General features: G+C 39.6%; 2 protein-coding genes across 2 annotated transcripts; one reads left to right on the forward strand and one right to left on the reverse strand.

Moving 5' to 3' along the window:
* The first annotated feature begins 594 nt into the window (after nucleotides 1-594).
* On the forward strand, nucleotides 595-5,090 carry LOC130505820 (phosphoenolpyruvate carboxylase 1). The gene is made up of 10 exons (XM_057000440.1): nucleotides 595-681; nucleotides 839-1,027; nucleotides 1,450-1,844; nucleotides 1,916-2,000; nucleotides 2,087-2,413; nucleotides 2,499-2,589; nucleotides 2,665-2,819; nucleotides 2,901-3,899; nucleotides 4,083-4,469; nucleotides 4,552-5,090. Exons 2-10 carry the CDS (start codon nucleotides 860-862, stop codon nucleotides 4,837-4,839), a joined length of 2,895 nt encoding a protein of 964 aa, XP_056856420.1. The 5' UTR covers nucleotides 595-681; nucleotides 839-859; the 3' UTR covers nucleotides 4,840-5,090.
* A 1,156-nt stretch (nucleotides 5,091-6,246) lies between these two features.
* Nucleotides 6,247-9,947, reverse strand: LOC130505821 (TPR repeat-containing thioredoxin TTL1-like). Its single transcript, XM_057000441.1, has 6 exons — nucleotides 8,851-9,947; nucleotides 8,456-8,651; nucleotides 8,110-8,294; nucleotides 7,685-8,018; nucleotides 6,926-7,237; nucleotides 6,247-6,844 (listed from the first exon to the last, which is right to left on the reverse strand). The coding sequence occupies exons 1-6, from the start codon at nucleotides 9,651-9,653 to the stop codon at nucleotides 6,692-6,694; spliced, it is 1,983 nt and encodes a 660-aa protein (XP_056856421.1). The 5' UTR covers nucleotides 9,654-9,947; the 3' UTR covers nucleotides 6,247-6,691.
* Between the last annotated feature and the right edge of the window lie 1,115 nt (nucleotides 9,948-11,062).

Raw genomic sequence — 11,062 nt, forward strand, 5'->3', positions numbered from 1 at the left:
GGTTCAGACTTTAGAGATTCATCATCAATCTTCGTGCACACATGCTATTCTCAATAACAATATTAGTTTACTTTTGTCAATCAGGTGGAAATATATAAAAAAATGTTTACACATTTTGAGTACGAAAAATTACTGTAAATAATTATTTGTGCTCCATAACAATATTTTAACCTCGTATCATCTGAAGAAGAATTGAGAGTAACACATAATATTGTGATATTTGTAAATCTTGATAGTGATTCATCATAATAAACTTTGGCCGACAAAGAAAATTATAACCCTACAATAAATATTTTTTTTCCTCTTTTTCCCTCTACCTTTTTATTTTTCATTTCATATCAATTACTCTATTTTAGTCACTAACATTTCATTTTTTTCTAGCCAAAAGTCAAAACAGTAAAGTTTGCGAATCCGACATAAAAAGAAAAACAAAGAGAGAAATCTGTAAATTTCCAGAGTCAATTGTTTCCATTCGAATGATTTGGTAAGTAAATTAGTTTTTTTGACTTTCACCGGTTGTGATTCGAATATTCTGTAGAAACTATTCAGTGAAATAATAATTAAAAAAAATTAAAGCCATGATCACAGAGAATCTTTCTCTATATAAACGTAAGCCTTGTAGTATCTGGTTTACTCATCTCACTGTATCTGATCCCAACAGCTGTCCTTTGCTCCAAACTGGTTAGTGTCTGATTTCCCTCCCTAGATCTACTCTTCTCCGCACGATACGCAGATCAGATCTTTCTCATCTGGCCCACTCTCAATTGACTTAAAGTCTCCTCCTTTTACTCTTCTGATTCCCGATTTGATTTTACTTATTGTTTGTTGATTCAATCAGAGAGAAGAAGAAGTAACGAACATGCCTCATGGGAAGTTAGAGAAGATGGCATCGATGGATGTTCATCTCCGTCAATTGGTTCCTGGCAAAGTCAGTGAAGACGACAAACTTGTTGAGTACGATGCTCTGCTTCTAGATCGGTTCCTAGATATCCTTCAGGAGTTGCACGGCGAGGATCTTCGTGAAACTGTACGTTTTATGTATAACCCATTTGTCTAAACATCATGAAAGTTACATCTATGTTGACTTTATGAATAAATGTTTTGACTTTATAAAGTTTCTCGATCATGGGTTAGATTAGGTTTTTACATGAAGAAAAATTTGAACTTTTGGGTTTGAATTACTATAACCCATTTGGCTAAAGATCATAAAACTTACATCTATGATAATTTTATGAATAAAGCTTTTGACTTTATAAAGTTTCTCGATCACGGGTTAGATCTAGGGGTTTAACCGATGAAAGGTTTGAACTTTTGGTTTGAATTAGTATAACCCATTTGGTTAAAGATCATGAAACTTTTTATCTATGTTGATTTTATGAATAAAGGTTTTGACTTTTTAAGTTTGTTGATCATGGGTTAGCTAAAGATTTGATCTTTATTGTTGTATAGGTGCAAGAGCTGTACGAGCACTCTGCAGAGTACGAAGGGAAGCATGAGCCAAAGAAGCTAGAGGAGCTAGGGAGTGTTCTCACGAGTTTGGATCCAGGAGACTCCATTGTTATCGCCAAAGCCTTCTCTCACATGCTCAACTTGGCTAATCTGGCTGAGGAGGTGCAGATTGCTTACCGCCGTAGGATCAAGAAGCTGAAGAAGGGTGATTTCGTTGATGAGAGCTCTGCTACTACCGAATCTGATCTCGAAGAGACTTTCAAGAAGCTTGTTGGTGATCTCAACAAGTCTCCTGAAGAGATTTTTGATGCTCTCAAGAACCAGACTGTTGATTTGGTTTTGACTGCTCATCCTACTCAGTCTGTGAGAAGATCATTGCTTCAGAAGCATGGCAGGTTAGTTATTTACTTAACCATGGTTCTCGCTTTGGATGGATGTTTTGGTATTAAAGTTGACTTTCTTACAGGATAAGAGACTGTCTGGCTCAACTCTATGCTAAAGATATCACTCCTGATGACAAGCAAGAGCTTGATGAGGCTCTACAAAGAGAGGTATATGCTTCTTCAAAGTATGACTTGTTCTTTTTAATTCAATCCTCAAAATGTAATTATTGATTTGGGAACGGTTCTTTGGATAGATTCAAGCTGCATTCAGAACCGATGAAATCAAAAGAACACCACCAACACCTCAAGATGAGATGAGAGCTGGGATGAGCTACTTCCATGAAACTATCTGGAAAGGTGTTCCTAAGTTTCTTCGTCGTGTAGACACTGCTCTCAAAAACATTGGGATCGAAGAACGTGTCCCATACAATGCACCACTGATCCAGTTCTCCTCTTGGATGGGTGGTGACCGTGATGGTAACCCAAGGGTTACACCTGAGGTCACTAGAGATGTGTGTTTGCTAGCTAGAATGATGGCTGCTACTATGTACTTTAACCAAATCGAAGATCTTATGTTTGAGGTTTGGTTTCATTTCTATTTTATTCCAGTTTAGTGTTAATATGCATGTATTGCCTTTATTCATTTGGTCATGCTTCTATGTGTAGCTGTCTATGTGGCGTTGCAATGATGAGCTGCGTGTGCGTGCTGATGAACTTCACGTAAACAGGAGAAAAGACGCTGCAAAACATTACATAGGTAAGAAAAGAAACCTGACTTGGAGAATCTGTTTATGTAGTTTGTTGTGGTAACTGATCATTCATTGTCTTGCAGAGTTTTGGAAGTCAATCCCACCAACCGAACCATACCGTGTGGTTCTTGGTGACGTAAGGGACAAGCTTTATCACACACGTGAACGAGCTCGCCAACTGCTCAGCAATGGAACATCTGATGTACCTGAAGAAGCTACTTTCAACAACTTGGAAGAGGTAATCACTTTTTTTTCAATTTAGAATCTTTTTAACTCCCGGTTATGATCTTGGTACTAAACCTATGTGTTTGTTGTGTAGTTTTTGGAACCGCTTGAGCTTTGTTACAGATCGCTATGTTCATGTGGTGACCGTCCAATAGCTGATGGAAGCCTTCTTGATTTTTTGAGGCAAGTCTCAACCTTTGGTCTCTCTCTTGTAAGGCTCGACATAAGGCAAGAATCTGACCGCCACACCGATGTGTTAGACGCTATCACCACCCATTTAGACATTGGATCGTACAGAGAGTGGTCTGAAGAGCGCCGCCAAGAATGGCTTTTGTCTGAGCTAAGTGGCAAACGTCCTCTCTTCGGTTCTGATCTTCCTAAAACAGAAGAAATCGCTGACGTTCTCGACACTTTCCATGTCATCGCTGAGCTACCTTCAGACAGCTTTGGTGCTTACATCATCTCCATGGCTACAGCGCCGTCTGATGTGTTAGCTGTTGAGCTTTTACAGCGTGAGTGCCGAGTGAAACGGCCTTTGAGAGTTGTTCCTCTCTTTGAGAAGCTAGCTGATCTTGAAGCAGCTCCTGCAGCGGTTGCTAGGCTCTTCTCTGTTGACTGGTACAAGAACCGGATCAACGGTAAGCAAGAGGTTATGATCGGTTATTCTGACTCAGGCAAAGATGCTGGACGTTTGTCAGCTGCTTGGCAGTTATACAAAGCTCAAGAAGAGCTTGTGAAGGTTGCTAAAGAGTACGGTGTGAAGCTAACAATGTTTCACGGTCGTGGTGGCACTGTCGGAAGAGGAGGCGGACCGACCCATCTTGCTATATTGTCTCAGCCACCAGATACTATTAACGGCTCCCTCCGTGTCACGGTTCAAGGTGAAGTCATTGAACAATCTTTTGGAGAGGAGCATCTATGCTTCAGAACTCTTCAGCGTTTCACCGCTGCAACACTAGAGCATGGTATGCGTCCTCCAGTTTCTCCTAAACCGGAGTGGCGTGAGTTGCTAGATGAAATGGCGGTTGTTGCAACCGAAGAGTACCGGTCTGTTGTGTTCCAAGAACCTCGCTTTGTCGAGTACTTCCGCCTTGTAAGTACTCAGAATTTCACTCTCCGACATAATGTTAAAACCAATGTTCAAGATGTCACTAAGTAGACGTTTTATATGAGATTATTGATTAGGAGTGTACTGGAGTGATTTTTTGAATGTCTAAAACATTGTTTCGTTTAGGTACAGATTTTTAAACATTTAAAACATTTAAAACCTATGCAGGCTACACCAGAGCTAGAGTATGGTCGTATGAACATAGGAAGCAGACCTTCGAAGAGGAAACCAAGCGGCGGCATTGAGTCTCTCCGTGCCATTCCATGGATCTTTGCTTGGACTCAAACGAGATTCCATCTCCCTGTGTGGCTTGGATTCGGAGGAGCCATCAGACACGTGATTGAAAAGGACGTCAAGAACCTACACATGCTTCAGGACATGTACAAACACTGGCCTTTCTTTAGAGTCACCATTGATCTGATCGAGATGGTGTTTGCTAAAGGAGATCCAGGTATCGCTGCTTTGTACGATAAGCTTCTTGTCTCAGAGGAGCTATGGCCTTTTGGTGACAGACTCAGAGCTAACTTCGAAGAAACCAAGAAACTCGTCCTCCAGGTTAGACCAAAAAAAACAGAGCTTTCTTGATTTTCTTGATTGGTGACAAAACTCAGAACTAATCGCGTTTCTTGTTTTGCAGACTGCTGGACACAAGGATCTACTTGAAGGAGACCCTTACTTGAAACAGAGACTGAGACTTCGTAACTCTTACATCACCACACTCAATGTCTGCCAAGCTTACACGCTGAAGAGGATCCGTGACCCGAGCTACAATGTGACTCTACGGCCTCACATCTCCAAGGAGATTGCTGAATCCAGCAAAGAACTCATCGAGCTTAACCCGACGAGCGAGTACGCGCCTGGACTCGAAGATACACTCATCTTGACCATGAAGGGTGTCGCTGCTGGTCTACAGAACACCGGTTGAGTTAAAAAACAGAGATGAGCCTCTCTGTTTCTCCACAGTCCGCTTCTTTTTATCTACTGATTCGAAAATAATAAATTATGCGGTTGGTTTGTATGTGAATCCACCGTCAAAATGTTGATCTTTGTGTACGATTTACTCTTTTGAGATCATGAACACATGCTCTGTTTTTTTTCTCTCGAATGTATCAAAACAGAGCAAGGGAATCTTTTCTTGTTTGTTTGTCTTTTACTTAACCATCCTCTTTGTCGTTACTTGTTGCTATTTGATTTCGGTTTGGTTTGTTCTAAACCGGATAGTAAGAAATAATCTTTGGTTTAGTTTCGCAGCATATACACTTGCGTTCGTCTCGACTCGGTTACATTCCTGTCGGCTGAGTATGTGCGTGTGGTCCCGAGAAACGGCAGACATGTTTGAGAAAAGAAATCGTTGAAGAAGGAAAGTGGTGCGAAGAAAACGACACGGTGTCTGGATGTTTGGCTATAGACACGCCTTGCATTTTTTCGATTCGGTAACGTCCCAACGGTTCTATTTATTGTGGGGAATTTATTATAGTGTACATGTACGGTATACCTGTTTCTTTTTCACTAAAACGTACTTTATGCGTAATTAAATAACTCACAAAGGTCAAAAAGTCCACACTCGAAAAGTCGGTGTTTGTTAACCACGCGCCGCCACGGGTTACATTGGCTTTTTGTGATATTTTAAAGAAGACGACGAAAGATTATATTATCCACAAAAGAAAACATAAACAAAAGGATATATACGTGTCAGTGGACGACGAATACAAGGCACCGACTAGAGCCGGCGCAGTATAGCACCAGCCAACCACCGTAAAGACCATAACCTTCCAACTTTTTTCATTTTTTAAATAATTTGGGTGTTGGTTAATGGTTATCTTTATTTTTGGGCGTTATATTCATAATTATCTTCCCTTTACAATAACTTATTAGTTAAAAATTAATTTTAAAAGAACTTTGTATGGGATTCTCTTTTCTTTTCATCCCTTAAAAAGAGGGCAACTAACACATAAGAACAAAAGCATTAGCTAAAGTCGCTTGCATTAACAAACTAAATCATTCTCTAATTAATCCGTATCTCCTTTTTGTAGTTGGTAACGACTAAAGTATTTTTTTTTAAATCATCTTTAAAATCAATCACCTATCTCCCTTTTCTTTGGTTGAAAATTTACAGTAACAGTCAAATATAGTATTTATTATTTAATGATAAATATAAAACTATAACCAAATTCTTTTTGTTGGGGAACAACTATATCCAAATTCATTTTTGTCATTTAAATAGATAAATACACATTCAGTAATCTCACATTTTCCCACAAATTTTTCAAATGTACTTATACATGAATTTGAGTTGGATGTACGAAAATAAATAGCATTAATTTTGAGGAAATGAATAAAATTATATATTTTTATTGATGAAAATGTTGTGAAAAAAAGGAGAAATGAAATGACAAGTTTCACTAAGCTCTAAGAGTAACAAAGGGGAAAAAATGAAGAATCCAAATCATCCTCTGTTTGCCCATTTTAGTAAATAAAACCCCTTCTTCACTCACATACAGACTTCTCTTATGTACACAGAGTAATATCCAACCAGTAAACATCTCTCAATATACCTAAACAAGTGAAGCTGAAGAAGGAGCCTATGCCAATCTCAATCTGCAGAGAAAAATGAATGGAAGAAGAAGAAGAAGAACACAGACAGAGAGACAGATCACAGGGCATTGAAGAGGAGGGGAATGAATGAACAAATCATAAAGAGCTGATAACTCTACACTAATGAGGTTCCCTGGTAATGAACTTAAGTGGGATTATTGAGGGGTAAATGAGTGTATTAACTAACTGCTATAGTGTCTCACTGAGTACTCCAACACTTCTTTGCTTGGACAGACTATCTCCTTTACACGAGTACCGTTCTTGTATATCTTTACTGTCGGTACAACCCTCACGTTCTCTGCGTTACCTATAGACGGACATTTATCTATGTCCACCTAACCAATTAAAAAAAAGGTAGAGATTAGTGGTCATTCACTTCCTATGTTATTATGAATTAAAGAGACATGTGACAATACCTTGAGGAAGTGTATAGAAGGATAACGAGTACATAGCGAGTCCACAAACGGAGACAACTGCTTGCACTGATGATCAGAGGCCGTCGAGAAATGAATTACCGAAACTCCCGGTAGGTTCATGGCAGCTTTAAACTGTTCACGGCTGTAAACTTCCTCAACTTCACCACCAAACTCCATATTCAAAACTTCTTCTCCGCGAGACTTCTTCAACGCGACTTGAGCGTGGAACAAAGATTCAGCTACTTCCTTATCATGAGGCAGTTCCTTCCTCAAGGCTTCGTAATCACTCACTGCAGCCGCCCATCTCTCCATCTACACTTCAAACAGAGAAACCTTAAGCAACCAGCTTACTACAACAAGTTATAAGTTGATAGTGTGTTACCATGTATTAGATTCGGGTTAATTATGGGCTTCCAACTTAAAACCAATTGGCAATTAGTGGATTGGCCCTAACCCTTTATATATTACTCAATTATTTCTCCAACTACCGATGTGGGACTTTATTCATCAACACTCCCCCTCACGCACATGCGTGGACAACTGTGGGAATACCATCCACGGAGTGGTCCAACATCGGGTGGTTCTTTTTAATTTTAACTTTGATCCACAAGGATCGACCGCTCTGATACCATATTAGATTCGGGTTAATTATGGGCTTCCAACTTAAAACCAATTGGCAATTAGTGGATTGGCCCTAACCCTTTATATATTACTCAATTATTTCTCCAACTACCGATGTGGGACTTTATTCATCAACACCTTGCTATATGAGGCAGCTCTACGGAGAAGTGGCTTTGTGTAACGTGGTTGAAAACGCAGCGCTTGGTTACAATCTTCGACCGAACGTTCCCACATTCCAAGTTTGAACCAGCAAGCTGCTCGGTTACAATATAGAATAGCGTTGCACGGGTCAAGCCTAAGGCCTTCTGCGTAAGCTGAGCTTGCTTCCGTGTATCTTTCTGATTTATATAGATCGTTACCACGAACACGAGCCCTAGCAACCAATGTAACAGTATTGTGTAACGTGGCGACTTCGTTGCTTCGTGGATCTATTTGGCTAGCTTTCTCAGCAGCCATAACTGCATTTTCAAACCTGCAAGACATCATCATCATCTGCTCTTTAACCCTTTTTATGTTAACTGATAATAGTTTTATTTAACATTTTGGTTTCTTGAATCTCTCACCTTCCTAAAGCCATCTCGACTTGAGCTTTGACATAATACGTATAAGCTTCACAGGACATACCAGAGAACCGAGTCTGAGAACAAGATGCTGGAAACGGCTCTACTTTGGGAGCTTCTAATAGCTTTGATTGGGCCGCATCAAGCCGGTGAAGTTTCAATAGTGCTTCTACTTTACACATACCTAGCTGCATTTTATTAACACCAACTTTTTGAGTACTAAAATCGATTTTAAAAAAAAAATACTTTAAAAATAGTGTTTTGCCAAGAATCTAGACCGATTTTTAGAACACTGGTACATTTGATTCCGGTTCTGACTCTATGTATCCGACATAAGTTGAGTTCTTACCTGAGGAGAAAAGTCTGCTCCAGAGACAATAGCTGCATCTACTTCCATCAAAGCAGCTTTCCAATCACCTACCCTTCTCGCATCAGCGCATTTGCTCATATGTTTCTCAACAGCTTCAAGCTTTTGCAACTCCGTAGGATCTGATGGTTTCCCAAGGAAACAGAGATGCTTCCTCGCACTATCAACCTGTCCTAATCTGCAACCAAGTGAATTCAGACACACATTTAAGCAACGGTAATTAGGCATTTCATAAGAATATTACTGTTTAAAAGTGCGCCTAGACCAATTTTTTTTCATTTCTAGACTGATTTTTTTTTTTAAGTTTTATAAAACGTTAAGACACAACATATAAAAAAAGCAAAAGATTTGTCTCCTCAATGCACCAAGACACTAACCTAATAAGCAATGAGGCCAAACGTTGATGAGCTCTTCCATAGTTCGGATCCAATCTCAAAGCCTCCTCACACTCCTTCACAGCTTCACCGACACGAGCCAAACCCGTCAACGCGGCGGCGCGATTGCTCCGGTAAGCAGCGTTCGCCGGAGACAAAGCTATCGCCCTATCGTACAGCTTCAACGCCTCGCCGAACAAGCCTTTCCTATACATCTCGTTCCCCACTCTCTTCACCTCCTCCGCGTCCGAACCAAGAACCGCTCTCTTCCACACCGTTTCGCCGCTTCTGCTAGTTACCGGAGCGACGGTTTTCGCCGGAGATACGCCGCTGCTTCCTCCTCCGCCGCGCATTATGCTGCCGTGGCCGTACGTCCCCGTGCCGGATCCGAGAACGTCGCTTCTGGAGCGGCTCTGCGTCATTCCGGTGAGTTGGATCTTCCCGGAGGGGCAGATGTTTCCGGTGGGAAGCACATTCGACGACGGAGAAGTGGCGGAGGAGGTTGAGTTCGATGTGACCGAGTCGGATCTGGTTTGGTTCCCGCTGCTCGAACCGGATTGAGTACTACTACTACCACCGCGAACCGAACCGGATCTTGAGATAACCGGGGGATGTTGTTGTCTAGTTAGAGATCCGGAGGAGCTAGAGCTGCTGCTGCTCGTTGTAGTGGTTGTGGTGAGTCCACGTGGCTGAGAGCGAAGCGGAGAAACCGGTGAACCGAGATCTAGCTCGCGGAAATCCGGTTTGTTGATCTCTGAGGTGGTTAATGAATCACGGGGAGGGACCGGTTTACCTGACGGTGACATTTTCTTTTATTTTTATTTATTAAGAAACAAACAGTGAGTAAAAAAACTAACGGAGGTTTTCTTGGTGTTAGCGATTGAGAGCAATGAGCCGTCAATGGAAACGGCGAAGAAGTGAGAAGAAGGAGACGAAGGGAGGAGGATTGGATACTCTGAACAAAGGCATGGAAGGGGAAAGTGAAAGAGAGAGAGATGGAGATGGGGATCTTGTGATTTAAAAGGGTGAAGCAAAGAATGAATGTGAGTGCCTAGAGAGAGAAGAGAGAAGAGAGAAGAGAGAAGGTTCACAGAAGAAGAGAAGAGTGAAGATGGAGAAGCAGACCGAATATTATATATTAATTTATTTCATTTGACAAGGAAAATAAATTGGTTATTGTACAAAAAATTGGAAAGCAAAAGTATTATTAAATTTAAATTTGACAGGACCTTGTATTAACGAACCCTTTAAATTATGGATAAGCAGAAATAGCATGTATATATTTTTGCTTTTAAATCATCTTTAATTAATAATAATCTAAATTTTGTAACTTTTTTCAAGATTTGTTTGAGTAAAAGTAACTTTCTCTGCGAACATTTTTTTATTATAAGATGAATAGGAAATTTCGGAAATAACTATATATTAAATGTACAAAATAACACTTCTTCTTCACCTGCTGCTTCACGAGACATGTTTATTTTTACTTTAGTCTTTCTATTTTTCGCTTTATCGTTTAATCAGAAAATTTATTTTATAATATATCTTGTCTTATTATATAAATATATGATAATTATGTATATTGTAGATAAGTATGTATACTTACAAAATCTGCTTACTTCGATACTGTTTGATTTTTCTTTGTACTTTGACGCTTACATTACAGAAAACCCACTCGCGCTTATGGGGAATGATGTCTACGCTCTTAGACAATCTATTGTGTGTTGTCCTAAAAAGACAATATATGAAGAGCAACTTTTATATATTTTGGCATAAACGCTTTTGGTTACTTCTTGACTCTTGTTAAGTGAATTTGAAATTGATTATAGCAAGTAGAGAAAATTATGTGTTTAATACATTTTACCACTACGTACTTTCTCGTAGTTATAGGCTTCTTAACTGCTTCTTGTTTTTTTTCACAATAAAACAATTATTGTATACTTAATATTATTTGTATATTGGATGAATAAGTTCAATGTATTAGCGACTAAATGAAAATAGAGAGTATGTCATACAAGGCACACGCATATAAATACACTTTAAGGTTCCTTGTAAGAGCATCTCCAACCCTTTTTTTTTTTTGTAAAACGATTTCCAACCCATCTTTTAGAAGTTAATACCACTGATAACACAAACTCCGATAACATGTTTAATTGTTCAATCAGTCAAGTTAAACAACTTTTTACTGACTAGTTCGCATAAGTTCATTGTATTAGCA

This window comes from Raphanus sativus, unplaced genomic scaffold, assembly GCF_000801105.2.
Source record: "Raphanus sativus cultivar WK10039 unplaced genomic scaffold, ASM80110v3 Scaffold2608, whole genome shotgun sequence".
Classification (NCBI taxonomy): Eukaryota; Viridiplantae; Streptophyta; class Magnoliopsida; order Brassicales; family Brassicaceae; genus Raphanus; species Raphanus sativus.

What these genes read in the sequence shown, in the direction of transcription:
- LOC130505820 (XM_057000440.1), top strand. Translation starts at nt 860, where the DNA reads ATGCCTCATGGGAAGTTAGAGAAGATGGCATCGATGGATGTTCATCTC. An exon ending in TCGAAGATCTTATGTTTGAG is followed by an intron (nt 2,414 to 2,498) that starts GTTTGGTTTCAT and finishes TTCTATGTGTAG; the next exon opens with CTGTCTATGTGGCGTTGCAA. An exon ending in CTTTCAACAACTTGGAAGAG is followed by an intron (nt 2,820 to 2,900) that starts GTAATCACTTTT and finishes TTTGTTGTGTAG; the next exon opens with TTTTTGGAACCGCTTGAGCT.
- LOC130505821 (XM_057000441.1), bottom strand. Translation starts at nt 9,653, where the DNA reads ATGTCACCGTCAGGTAAACCGGTCCCTCCCCGTGATTCATTAACCACC. An exon ending in GTCGAGATGGCTTTAGGAAG is followed by an intron (nt 8,019 to 8,109) that starts GTGAGAGATTCA and finishes GATGTCTTGCAG; the next exon opens with GTTTGAAAATGCAGTTATGG. An exon ending in GAGCTGCCTCATATAGCAAG is followed by an intron (nt 7,238 to 7,684) that starts GTGTTGATGAAT and finishes TTTGAAGTGTAG; the next exon opens with ATGGAGAGATGGGCGGCTGC.